The 11,966-nt window shown below is 40.8% G+C and overlaps 2 protein-coding genes across 2 annotated transcripts in view; one reads left to right on the forward strand and one right to left on the reverse strand.

The window, feature by feature from the left end:
- tmem178bb (transmembrane protein 178Bb) overlaps positions 1-2,116 on the reverse strand; it is a 94,260-nt gene extending 92,144 nt beyond the window's left edge. Inside the window, exons 1-2 of the mRNA XM_027150956.2 lie at positions 1,806-2,116; positions 649-1,298 (exon numbers count right to left, since the gene is read on the reverse strand). Coding sequence (XP_027006757.1) covers positions 649-1,030 — 382 coding nt within the window. The 5' untranslated portion in view covers positions 1,031-1,298; positions 1,806-2,116. The remainder of the gene's footprint in view (positions 1-648; positions 1,299-1,805) is intronic.
- A 3,597-nt stretch (positions 2,117-5,713) lies between these two features.
- On the forward strand, positions 5,714-9,115 carry mrps33 (mitochondrial ribosomal protein S33). The gene is made up of 3 exons (XM_027151094.2): positions 5,714-5,915; positions 8,485-8,705; positions 8,789-9,115. The coding sequence occupies exons 1-3, from the start codon at positions 5,913-5,915 to the stop codon at positions 8,892-8,894; spliced, it is 330 nt and encodes a 109-aa protein (XP_027006895.1). The 5' UTR covers positions 5,714-5,912; the 3' UTR covers positions 8,895-9,115.
- The last annotated feature ends 2,851 nt before the right edge of the window (positions 9,116-11,966 follow it).

Consider the following 11,966-nt stretch of genomic DNA (forward strand, 5'->3'; position numbering starts at 1 on the left):
AGTGTAAATATTCTCTTTTTTCCACCAAGTGTTTTTTTTTTTTTTTAACTTGAATTGTGTTGTTTGCTACAGTATATCACATATTTATTATGGTTGAGAAAGATCTGGCTTCATTTATTATGGCTTCATTTTTCACATAAAACATCTCTGGGAATTTAATTAGGATCATGTACAGGTTTTATATCCAAAACTAAAACAAAAGTAAAGAATCCCAAAATTCTGGTCTAGGCCTAGAGATAAGTGATATAGTCAATTGCATTAAGAAGCGATTTTGGCAAATTGTTATAGAGTTACTTGAAGTATTTTGTACAAAAACAAACAGAAACTCGAACATCTGGAGGAACCCCATCTGGAACTCGTCACGAGAATGGATCAGAGCGCCCAAAACATAGTGACTCACTGTGGATTCGTGCATAATGCAGCCTTCTGAGAAAGGAAAACTGATTAACAAATCATATATTGCGAACTTGGTGATGTGTGCAGGACGAAGACAGTAGAACTTCATTGTTTGCACGAGGTTAACCCGAAACACTAAATCACAGGTGATGCTTACACAACAGACGGTTCATGCACGACAATATTTTTCCCCACAAATCAATAAAAGTCCCAGCCCTTTGTTTTGAGATCTCAGACACATCAAGCCCTTACCTTTTCGAATCAGGTCCTCGATGTCCTGGTCGAACCCGAGGCGGTGGCATTTGCTCCACAGACCCATGTTGGTGGAGTTATATTGGCGGCTGCACTCGTCAGCGGCGCTCATGGCAAAAAGCTGCCGTCGGTTGCGCGTCACGAGCAGCTTGCCTTCCCAGCGGTCGAGTCGCGAGCGGCTAGCGCGCAGAGGCAGGCTGTTGTTGGGGATGTAGATGAAACCCGGGTCCTTGCGGCGGCTCGAGAAGCTTCGGCACCGCTCTCGATAGCGCCTGGCGTCCGTCTCGTACCAGTGGTCGGAGCACACGGCCACGGCCAGCATACCTAGTGCGCAGAGGGAGAGAGAGAGACCGGCATATAGCAGCAGCTTGCCGGCGGCCATACTCCTCGGAGCTTCGTCTCAGCCGCCTTCAGCACCACGGACAGCTTCGGTTGGCGTGAGCGCGCGAGACCCCGTGCTCAGCTGTGTGCATCACCTCGCGACAAACAACGCAACGCAGTCTGACCTCCACAAATGCCGGGACGTGATAAATATCCGTCCGTGCACTGGAATTTGCTTGTTGTTGTTGTTGTTTATCTTGTTCGGAAGAAAAGACGCCTAAAACCGGACCATTCGTAAATGGGGTGGTGGGGGAGGGGACATCCAGTACCTTTGAAGTAAAAAATAACAATTATGATTCAACACTTAGGTGACAAATAAACAATATGATGTAGCCTGACCTATATCCTATAAATATTATATCATTCTAGAGGTTGTTACACTAAATAAAGAGGAGCACCATCGCTATGACCAATGTGGATGCCTAAACAAGGCTCAGAGCAAATGAATGAAATGTTGTAGATGTCTGTGTCCAGTTCAGACCTTCGCCTTTCTCTATCAGACATCACATTCACTGAACAGGGTCCGAGCAGGGAGCAATACATTTCTCACGTTCTCCTCGTGCAATCTATAACTAGTACTGTGAGGAATTGTGTAGAAATTCATTTCAGTTCTGTAAACATACCTGCAGTTTTGCATGCATGAAATCTTTAAAAAAACGAAAGGCTATAAAGAGTAAAAGTACTCCTGAGCACAGAGCAATGTTGCTATCCACACAAAGCATCCACGGCCCTTCTTTTCTTATTAATCAATCAGTCGGTCTGTCGGTCCTACTCACCGTCAGATAATAATGATGCTGAAGCTGTACGGTCCTAAATCGAGGCCATGTCGATAAATCCTTATCGGTCTGTGGCCAGTTTAGGGCTGAAAATTGCCTGTATTCTTTACCTGTTATCCAAGCAACCTGGAGAAAGTCTGAGAAATAACGAAGCCGATATTTACTTGGCTGGTGCAGATTCGGTTAATGTGGCCTCAGCGTTCTCTGTGCGCGTCTCTGTCTCCAAATCCAGCGGTGATGTCATGCTGCCAGCCGGAGACGCTCATTGTTTATTAAAGCACCTTCTTAAAGGCGCAGCGCAGCGCCACCTGCAGAGGTTTGAGTCAGCGGTATGACGTCATGCCGGAGAACTTCCCGTTTCTGCGACTCGGATTGTTCACGTGTGTCAGAAAATGTCACGTGTGTCACTCCAAACGACATGCAACCCTATTAGTATTAGTGCATACTGCATGAGTGTTTGTCATTAGCAGGGCTCTCAAGTTTTGAAGACAGGCAAGCGAGAAATCTCCAACCGAATAAAGTTGAATAAGAATAAAGTTGAATTAAAATAAAAAAAAACTTCATTCATTATAAGAACAAAAAACGAGTGACTCCTCTATGTATATATATCACAATGGCCACTGTTTACAATAGTGATGAGCAGAACAGCATCTTGAACCTTAACCTTTGGCATGTGAATCAGCTGTAAGCCTCCTGTCAATACATAGTGACCTTGGTCACATCATAAAAAATGATGGTACATGCTAAATATCCACCGGAATTTACAATTAATTGTTTATCTCGTGTGGAGGGAAAAAACAGCTATAACCTGAAAATCAGTCAACAGGGCAGTGGGGCAGGGGACATCCGATACCAAGTTGATCAAGTTGCCCTCAGCCCATTACTGTTAAAGACATGGTTGATAAATTTGTAAAGACCTTACTTAGTAGCAAATAACTGACCTTAATTAAATTTTTAACAAACAAATGCAAAGTATTATTGCAGACACTATGTTTTATGATGTAACAAAAAACATTTCTGTTATAAGATATTGCAAGGACTTGGAGACAGAATGGGAGTGCATGGCATACATAATGGCAGTGTAGTAGAAATGTGTGTGTGTGTGTGTGTGTGTGTGTGTGTGTGTGTGTGTGTGTGTGTGTGTGTGTGTGTGTGTGTGTGTGTGTGTGTGTGTGTGTGCACCATGGTTACCCATGCAAATGCTGAGGAGAAGTATTTTGTGTGTTTTCAGTAGATATTGAGCCTGAAAACTTCTCAAATGAGCTGCTAGTCTGTATACTGTAACAAGGACACGTGATCTTGCCAGCATTTTTTTTTCTTTATCATCATGGCCATTTTGTTTGCAACATATGTTTATTGGACATTGTGATATGATACAGCTAAACAGATCCATTGGCCTAATCTGTTTGTTATAGTAAACTATTGTACTGTCCACAGAGTATATTGCTGAATAATTTATGATAGTAGTAGCCATCTGTCACATACTGAAATAGTGAGTCAGTGAACCAGCAGTGTAGATGTTTGTAGATAGAATCCTTCTTTAGCCTATAAGCCTATAATGCTCTTCATACTACATCATCATAACTGAAAATAAGTCAACTATGAGCTTTTGTAATTCTGAAATACACTCACTAGTCACTTTAATAGGAACATGTGTACCACGTGCACCATTTGTGCAATTACCCAAGTAACCAATCATGTGGCAGCATAACAAGGCATAAAATCATGCAAATGCAGTTGAGCTTCAGTTAATCTTCACATCACTGATCAATGGGGAAAATGTGATTTCAGTGACATCAACTGTGGTATCATGTCTATTTCAGAAAAGACTGTTATCCTGGTCCTTTTTTCAATCTTCAATTTTAGTGATCCTATCAGTTCTAACCACATTAAGCTAACAAATTAATAATGTGACGACCAACAGCAAAGCCATTATCTGTTTTGTTGAAACCCATTAAAACACAGTAACTGTGCTAGCAACATCCTGCTAGAGACATCTGCTAGGCACATGCTAACTTCTTACAGGAATAACACAATTAACACCATAATCAGTAACAACTGCTCACACCACATATATGAATCATATTGAACACTTAATAGTGAATGTGTTTCATGGTGGATTTTTTTCCTTTTAACCAGTAATACTTATAAAGACCAGTGCGAAGACCAGCTTGCACCACTGATTCGCAAATAACTGGATGGAATTCAACTTTTTTAAATTGAAATGACTTAATGTTTCTGTCACAGAACACAGACCCAACAAATTTGGATTTTAAAGCAGTGTTTATTTACTGCATATATTCTCTCTTTACTATATATATTCTCTCTTTACTGTAGAATGACACAGCATACTGTTCTGGAAAAATAAAATCTGTTTCTTCAGCATCCCACAGCACTTGGCAAAGCAGTCATAGATTGAATGTGGCATTAGAATAATCTCTGCCCTGAAGGTCCGGATAAAAGTAGGTCTAATAGCTTCCCCTGCTCACATTTCCACACTTTAAAACTGAATTTTAACTACGCAACTGTAATTTTCTCTGCAATGGTATGAATGGCATCTTGACAGCTGAATTTTAATTATTTTTCTCTTTGCAGCATTTTAGGATACCAGACAATGTAATCTGGAAACGCAGTAGATACAACAACAGCAATTTGTCTTGCACTGTGTGAAAGCTCCTTATCTTGAACTCAGGCTTTTTTCTTTGCCTTTCTTTTTTTTTTTTTCTTTCAATTTTGTTGTCCCCAGAATCGTGTTAATAGATACGTTCAATGTGAGAGAAGTTAAAACGTGATGCTCATACCAATGTAGAAAGCCATCTATAGAAAGATTTAAGTGAATGCAAACTTGTTCCCATGAACAGATCTCCATCTAGTGGACAAGTGTGGAATTTCAGCTCTCAGTACCAGACATACAAATAAACAGTCAGGTACAAAAGCCTGTATACCTGTGCGAGGAAATAATCAGGTAAAGACTTGACATATGTAGTAATAAAATATTTAAGTATGTTAGATTTCACAGATGTTCTAGTAGCAAAGGGTGTGTCAAATCATGTATGTTTAAGAAAAATAAAACTCATTGAATCTGGCCATTATTTATTTATATATTTATTTATTTATTTATTTATTTATGCTTTTTTTGAATGTGTTCCTTTCTTTAATAACTTGTATGTTCACTCACTATATATCGGAGAAAGAAAGAAAGAAAGAAAGAAAGAAAGAAAGAAAGAAAGAAAGAAAGACAAATGCTAATGGATATACTGCGAATACTGTTTTATTGTCACAAATGATCAAATAATATATAATATTAATCATTTTTCCTCCTTGGCACCTTTGTGAAGAAATATGTTTTCACAAAGCACATTAATATTAATGTTTGTCATATTTATATTTTATTTGTTTTGTTTTCAGGGTGATAATAATACAGCTAACCGTTGCTTCTAACAATTTTGAACGTTTTTTCAAAACGGAACCATTTAAAAAAATCTGTTTCTACACGGAGTCATTACAAAGGCGTGCATTATCTTTTTCAGCATCCTTGCAACATATTTAAAAAAATTAGCTCGTTAAGTAATAATATAAAATCAGCACATACAACACAAACGCACACGAGTGTTTTCAGCTTGGTGTTCAGAAAACATTTACGAATATCTCGAATATACATTGTTTTGGAGGAAGTGTTGTTGTTAACACCTCCAGATATCTTTGACCCTGCACGTCATAACAGAAATGTAGTCGGTGTGATTATTTACCAGCATTAGTTAAGGAAAGTCATATGACATTAAAACAACATTATAAAAAAATAATAATAATAACTAAAGACAAAATTGCTAAAAATGCGGAAGTGATGAGAGACTCATACACCGCAGGAAGTTGCTTGGTCACCTGTTGACCAATAAGAGGCCTTAGTTGGCGCATGCGCTGTTTACACAATTTCCAATCACACGCTAGATGCCTAGGTTAGCTACATTTAGCATATTTTAGCTAGTTATCAAATGCGTTTTGTTTAAACGAATACAGTCACCCATTATTATGTATCCTTCATAAACATTTATCAACAGCTTTTTGGATTTTTTTAATCTCGGAGTTAATTGTTCGGGGTTTCCTTGAATGGTAAGCAATTCTGTTTTTCCGTTGAATGACCCTCAGACCTTGTTTAGTTAAATGTTATTGGTTAAATCCTAAACGGCTCCGGATTGGACACCTAGTGCGCGAGGCAAATATAGGGCGCCTATATAGGGAGTGAAGAGGTGTTTGGTATTGATGGTGATTGAACAGTAAACGTAATTAGACAAGGAATTAAAGGCATTAATATTCACATTCAATTTATTTAGAAAGCGCTTTTAACAATTCCCAGAACAGACGAGAGAGAAAAATAAATATAAAATAATAATAGTGATAAAAAATAAATAAATTATGTACAATTAAAGTTTGAAATTCATTTAAAAAAGATTAACTTAAATGATATTGTTTATGATATTATATATCTATCCTTATCCCTAACGAGCAAGCCGGAGGCGACGGGGCAAGGAAAAACTCCCTGAGAGGATATGAGAAAGAAACCTTGAGAGGAACCAGGCTAAGAAGGGAACCTCATCCATATTTGGGTGACAATCTACAGTAAATAATGTCATTTCTAAAACAGTTTATAATAGTGCAACTGAGAGCTCCTGAGGAACTAAAGGGTCATCGCAAACTCCGAGTTCAGCACAGACCTGATTGCTGATGAAGACCGGACTATACAGCTGACTGACACAACATTGGTTCAAAGAAGGCATGACAGTCTAAGGGCGGCTCCATCCACAACAATACCATGAGACACTGGTTGACCATGCAGATCAATCCCTGGCAAGATGACCACCGGGTGACAAGACTCCAACCACGGGTAGAACATCAGGATTGACGAAGTAACTCAGTAAGATGAGACGATCAGGCTAGGAACTCGGAACATCGGGAGCTCAGGAGTGGCATATATAGCTTGACAGAGAGGAGAAAAATTGATAGATATGATCGTAATCATTGCAAAGTGCAGACAGGGGCTCTGGCAAGGCAAGGCAAGTTTATTTATATAGCACATTTCATACACAATGGTAATTCAAAGTGCTTTACATAAAAAAGTAAAATAATCATAAAACAATAATCACAACAATAAAACAAGGAATTTAAAAACTTTTAAACTCACAACAATAAAACAAGGAATTTAAAAATTAATTAAAAATAAAATTCAAACAATTGAAAAGAGGAAAGGATTATACATTGCCTTCCAAGTCAGTTTGGACGTGGCACAGTGCTCTTTCAGAAAATGCATAGTTAAACAGATGAGTTTTGAGCCTAGATTTAAATGTGGCTAATGTTTTAGCCCACGTGATTTTTTTTCCTGAAAGCTGATTCCAGCTGCGGGCAGCATAATAGCTAAAAGCAGATTCCCTTGTTTGGTGTGAACCCTTAGTATTTATAGGGCTTCCTGGGATGTAAAGCGTCCCAACACTCCACAGTTTGCAAACCTGAGCGACTGTAAGGGAGGTAAGCAGACCGAATCCAGACATCCCAGTTCACCAAACACTCTATGCCCATGAACCCTGCTGTAGCCTGTTGTATTTGAGGTTCTACCAAATAGCCTGCACCTTTTAATCGAAGCGTGACTGATCACTAAAACCAAAAGATCTCTCAGTTTAAAAGATTTCGGCACATTGCCAGTTCTAAGGGAAGAATTTATTATCTTTAGAATGGGTCGGATAGCTACTGGTAATATCTGTTTAAAAAACACATGGGTAGGGGGTCTGGTGTGCAGGTTGATCATTTTGAAGAAGAAATCCGTGAAAAGACGTCAGTCACATAATGGGGATTAAAACGGTCTAAATATTGAGCAAAAACAGAGATTAGGTACCAAAGTATATAAATTCAACATTAAGAGTGTACTACATTACCTGAAAGGCTGTCACACAAGTAAAGCCCAAAAAAGCCAGACTAAAGTTTGTAGGTGTATATTGAAGGAGTGTTTATTTTGTCGAATATGGCCATAATATGTAGTGCTATGTATAGAACAAACCGGAAGAATCACCGTCCAGGATGTAAAGCATGTGGGTGGAAGCATCATGTTGTGTTAATGTTTTACTGGAGAAAGGACTGGTGCACATCAGAAAATAGATAGCATTATTTAGAAGGAGGATCTGAAGAATGTTAAACTGTGGTTGCCACCGAGTTTTCCAGCAGGATTGTTAACCTAAACATCCCCCCAAAGTTGTAAAATGTATGTAAACATTTGTTCTCAACTGTCCTAACCTGTTAAACAGTCAGAATCTTGGATATCGTCCTTGTTATTGTCAACAGACATGAGTGAAGGAAGCATCAAGGAAATTTTCCATGATTAAAAAAGGCTCATTAAACTTTTCACTTTTCTCACTATTTAGCAAGCTTACTAAGATACCGGCAAATGTGTTTAGATTTAGAGGCTGTGTTGTATCTCAGGTGCTATTAGCTGTTGTGTAACTCGGACACACACTTCAACCTTGACTGTTTTCAAAGAAAACATGTAAACAAGCAGAAACAAGTGACTTATAAGCCATTTCATGGACACGTTTCAAGGAATCACCTGCATTTTATCATGTGCATTTTATTAATTAAGCTTGAAATGACCCTAAATATATGTGTGCAGAGCTAACGGGACATGTCTTCTTTTTAGACAGCCATGGCAAATTTATCCAGTTATGCCGTGCGCATGGCTCGCCTCAGTGCCCGCATCTTTGGTGACGTGGTGCGGCCTACAGACTCCAAATCCATGAAGGTGGTGCAGCTGTTCAAAGAGCCGCCTATGGCACAGAAGAAAGAGGTGTACGACTGGTACCCTCAGCACAAGATCTACTATTCCCTGACCCAGAAACTCAGATACATGGGCCTCTTCAGGTAGGTTGTGTTCTCTAAGCACCCTTTGCTTGCGTAGGTAAAAGTTGCATTCATATGCATGCACTTTTTTTTGTCGCTTGCAGAGACGAGCACCAGGATTTCAAGGAGGAGATGCGGCGTCTCAGGAAACTGCGAGGCAAAGGAAAGCCCAAAAAAGGAGAAGGAAAGAGAGCCATGAAGAAAAAATAAGCAAGAAGATGCTGTGTTATGACCCCCCTTTTCAGGAGTTTTGAAGAATTCCTGCATATTTCAGAGGACATTCATGTGTTTGGATTTAGTGACTGTCCCGTTTTTCTGCTGCTTCAGATAATGCAGAGATGTGAATCCTCAGCAGGCAGTGGAGAGAATTCAGTTATCAGCTTGAGTGTTACTCATTTTGTTGTGGATTAAAATATTCACTTTGATATTAACCCGTCTTGAATGGTTCATTGCATTCATTCCCACGTTTATTACAGCAATCCTGATGGTGTGTCAGTTACAGGTTGCCAGGTTACATTCCTGTGCAGAAATTGGCTATTTTTAGTATTGTTATTAAATGGTACAGTCGAACTATTCCCTTATCTTTAGTAAGCACTTCTTCACCAGGGATGCAGTGAATGTTTCATTTGATTTTATTCATTTAGCACTTTTAGAAATCAACATTATCGCAAGCCAGAGGTGATGGCTGTGTAGAAAATCTCAGAGAGATTAAGACTAAGAAACCTTGAGAGGAACCAGATTCACAATGGATTTACAATCCTATTTTTTGTGACACCGGATAGTGCAATTATAAATTGTTTCTATTCCATAACCATACTATCAAGTCAAAAAATGCTTATTGTTTTAACATGAACTTAAGTATGGGTTAAATCTATTGTATCAAACTAATATAATTTAATGTTCAGGGATGTAGATTTAAGTGTAAACTGTTCTTAGTCCTAAAATTATCCAAGGAAGAATGTCTACAACCGCAGTGATAAGCAGTGAGTGATTTTCAGGTGATGAACGACAAGCAGCGATTTAAAACTGTTTTTTCAGGAGCAAGAGAAAACTTGCTCTATATGGTTAAATGTTTATGGACACCTGACCATTACCATCATATCTCTGTGAAGTTCGAAAATGTGACACTTGGCCTCCTGGCTTTTCACAGCAGTGTGATGTCTGCTGGGAAAATCACTGTTGCTTTACGGATATCAGAAAGGACTCCTTTGCACTACTTCACTCCTATATGAACTTGACAATATGACAGAAAGAAGTAACACTTATTTAAAATCCAAAATATGGAGTAGGGGAATATACATTTAGGTTAAAAAAGAGATGTATACTGTTATACCGTTGAAAAATATTGTCACAACATTGTATAGGAAGTTATAAAATGGCATTAAATATTACCTTGCAAATTTATGGAAATGTTGGTTGTTTAAAACAATATACAAATAAAAATTTTCCAGTCCTCCACTGTAATTGAACTGCAATAAATAAATAAATAAATAACATTACTAATATAACCTAGCTTTTCACTCTTATTAAATAAGAAATAAAACATTTGCATACGTTTCTGTTCCCACCAAAATTGATCGTAACAGAAACTTATTTAATAAGAGTGAAAAGCTAGGTTAGATTAGTAATGTTATTTATTTATTTATTAATTACAGTCCTCCACTGTAATTAATAAATTTATTACCACCAAATTTGATCGTCTTCTAATAACAGCACTCTGGGTAATCCAGTTCTCTTTCATCAGGCTGCTCGCCCAACCCAAGCCCGTCCTCCCGGGCAAGATGGATCGATTCTCCGCGTCAATCCATCTGGCGTCATATAAAGCCTCAGCTCTTTCCATTCGAGCTCTCAATGTCTCCTCGCTGCTGTCCACATATCAGGCTGAACTCCTGCTTGATTTGGGCCAGCAGCTGGAGACTGGGTCGCCATTGAGAGTCGCCACTGGGTCGCCTGGCCAGGCGAGTGGGCACACTATGGCCTTATTGGTGGTTGGAGAACGTGCGCTGTGGCTCAACCTATCTGGTCTCCCTGATAGTGAGAAGCGTCGCATCGCTGGGGTGCCGGTTGAACCGGGCCAGGCTCTTTTCGGCTGAGCCGTTGCGCTGATGCAGCAGCGCTGCGTGGATAAGAAGAAGGAGGATGAGGCCTTCAAACTGTGCCTTCCTAGGAAGCCGGCGCAGCGCCAGATGCCATCTGGGCGGCCGCCTAACGCTCCTGCTGCGGGACGCCAGTCCCACTATGCTGGCAGGACCAACAAACCCCATGGGAAACCACAGGCTCAGCAGGGTGGCCCCCCCTCAGTGTGGATGCCCTGGCTCATCCATGGCCCAGCGCGCTGCTCTAGGCGCTGCTCTAGGCTTTCCCTCTGCTATGCCTGATATCCCCGACCCTGGCCAGGGTCGCGGTGCAAGGTTTATCTCTGATCCTCATAGCTCCCAGGTGGCCCAGGGCACCTTGGATAGCGGAGATAATTCCTCTTCTATATGCGGAGCCGTGGACCCTCACGTTGCGTACGGACCTCCTGGCACAAGCGAACGGGGAGTACTTTCATCCTCTCCCGGATAGGGTGGCTCTCTGGGCCTGGCCCGTGAGAGGGCAAATTTGAGCACGCTGGGGCTTACCCCCCCCCCCCCCCCCAGTGTTATTGCCACGATTCAGAGTGCCAAGGCCTCTTCCACACTTTCTCTTTATGATTGCAAATGGCGTGTGTTTGAGTCGTGGTGCAAGGAGCACCAGCTCGTCTCATATCTGTGTTCAGTCTCTGATATTCTGGGTTTTTTGCAGGACCTTATCGATCGTGGCAGGACCTTTTTGACGATTAAGTTCTATTTGGTGGCTATCACTGTATGTCACGCAGGTTTCGGCGACGTTACGGTGGGACAGCACCCCCTTATCTGTAGATTTATGAAGGGCGCGCGCCGCTCCCTGCTGGTCACCAGGAGTGTGGGTCCCGGATTGGGACCTCTCCATGGTGCTGGAGGTGTTGGCCCAGCAGCCTTTTGAGCCCCTGGGGGATATCTCCCTCTGGCTGCTGTCCTTCAAGACGGCACTGCTTCTGGCTTTGGCTTCTGCCAAACGTGTCAGTGATTTGCATGCGCTCGTTGCATGCGCTCGTGGTACACGGTTCATTCCTCGTGTACCAAATTCTCGCTCAGCGGGGATAAGGTTTGGCTTAAGCCTAACCTGGCCTTCGTGCCTAAGTGCTTTCCGCGCAGTATGTTATGCCTGCTGCTTTGTGACGTGCCGAGCACCACCTTTTTGGCCGTACTCTGGCTTACAGGG

Source organism: Tachysurus fulvidraco, chromosome 19, assembly GCF_022655615.1.
Source record: "Tachysurus fulvidraco isolate hzauxx_2018 chromosome 19, HZAU_PFXX_2.0, whole genome shotgun sequence".
Classification (NCBI taxonomy): domain Eukaryota; kingdom Metazoa; phylum Chordata; class Actinopteri; order Siluriformes; family Bagridae; genus Tachysurus; species Tachysurus fulvidraco.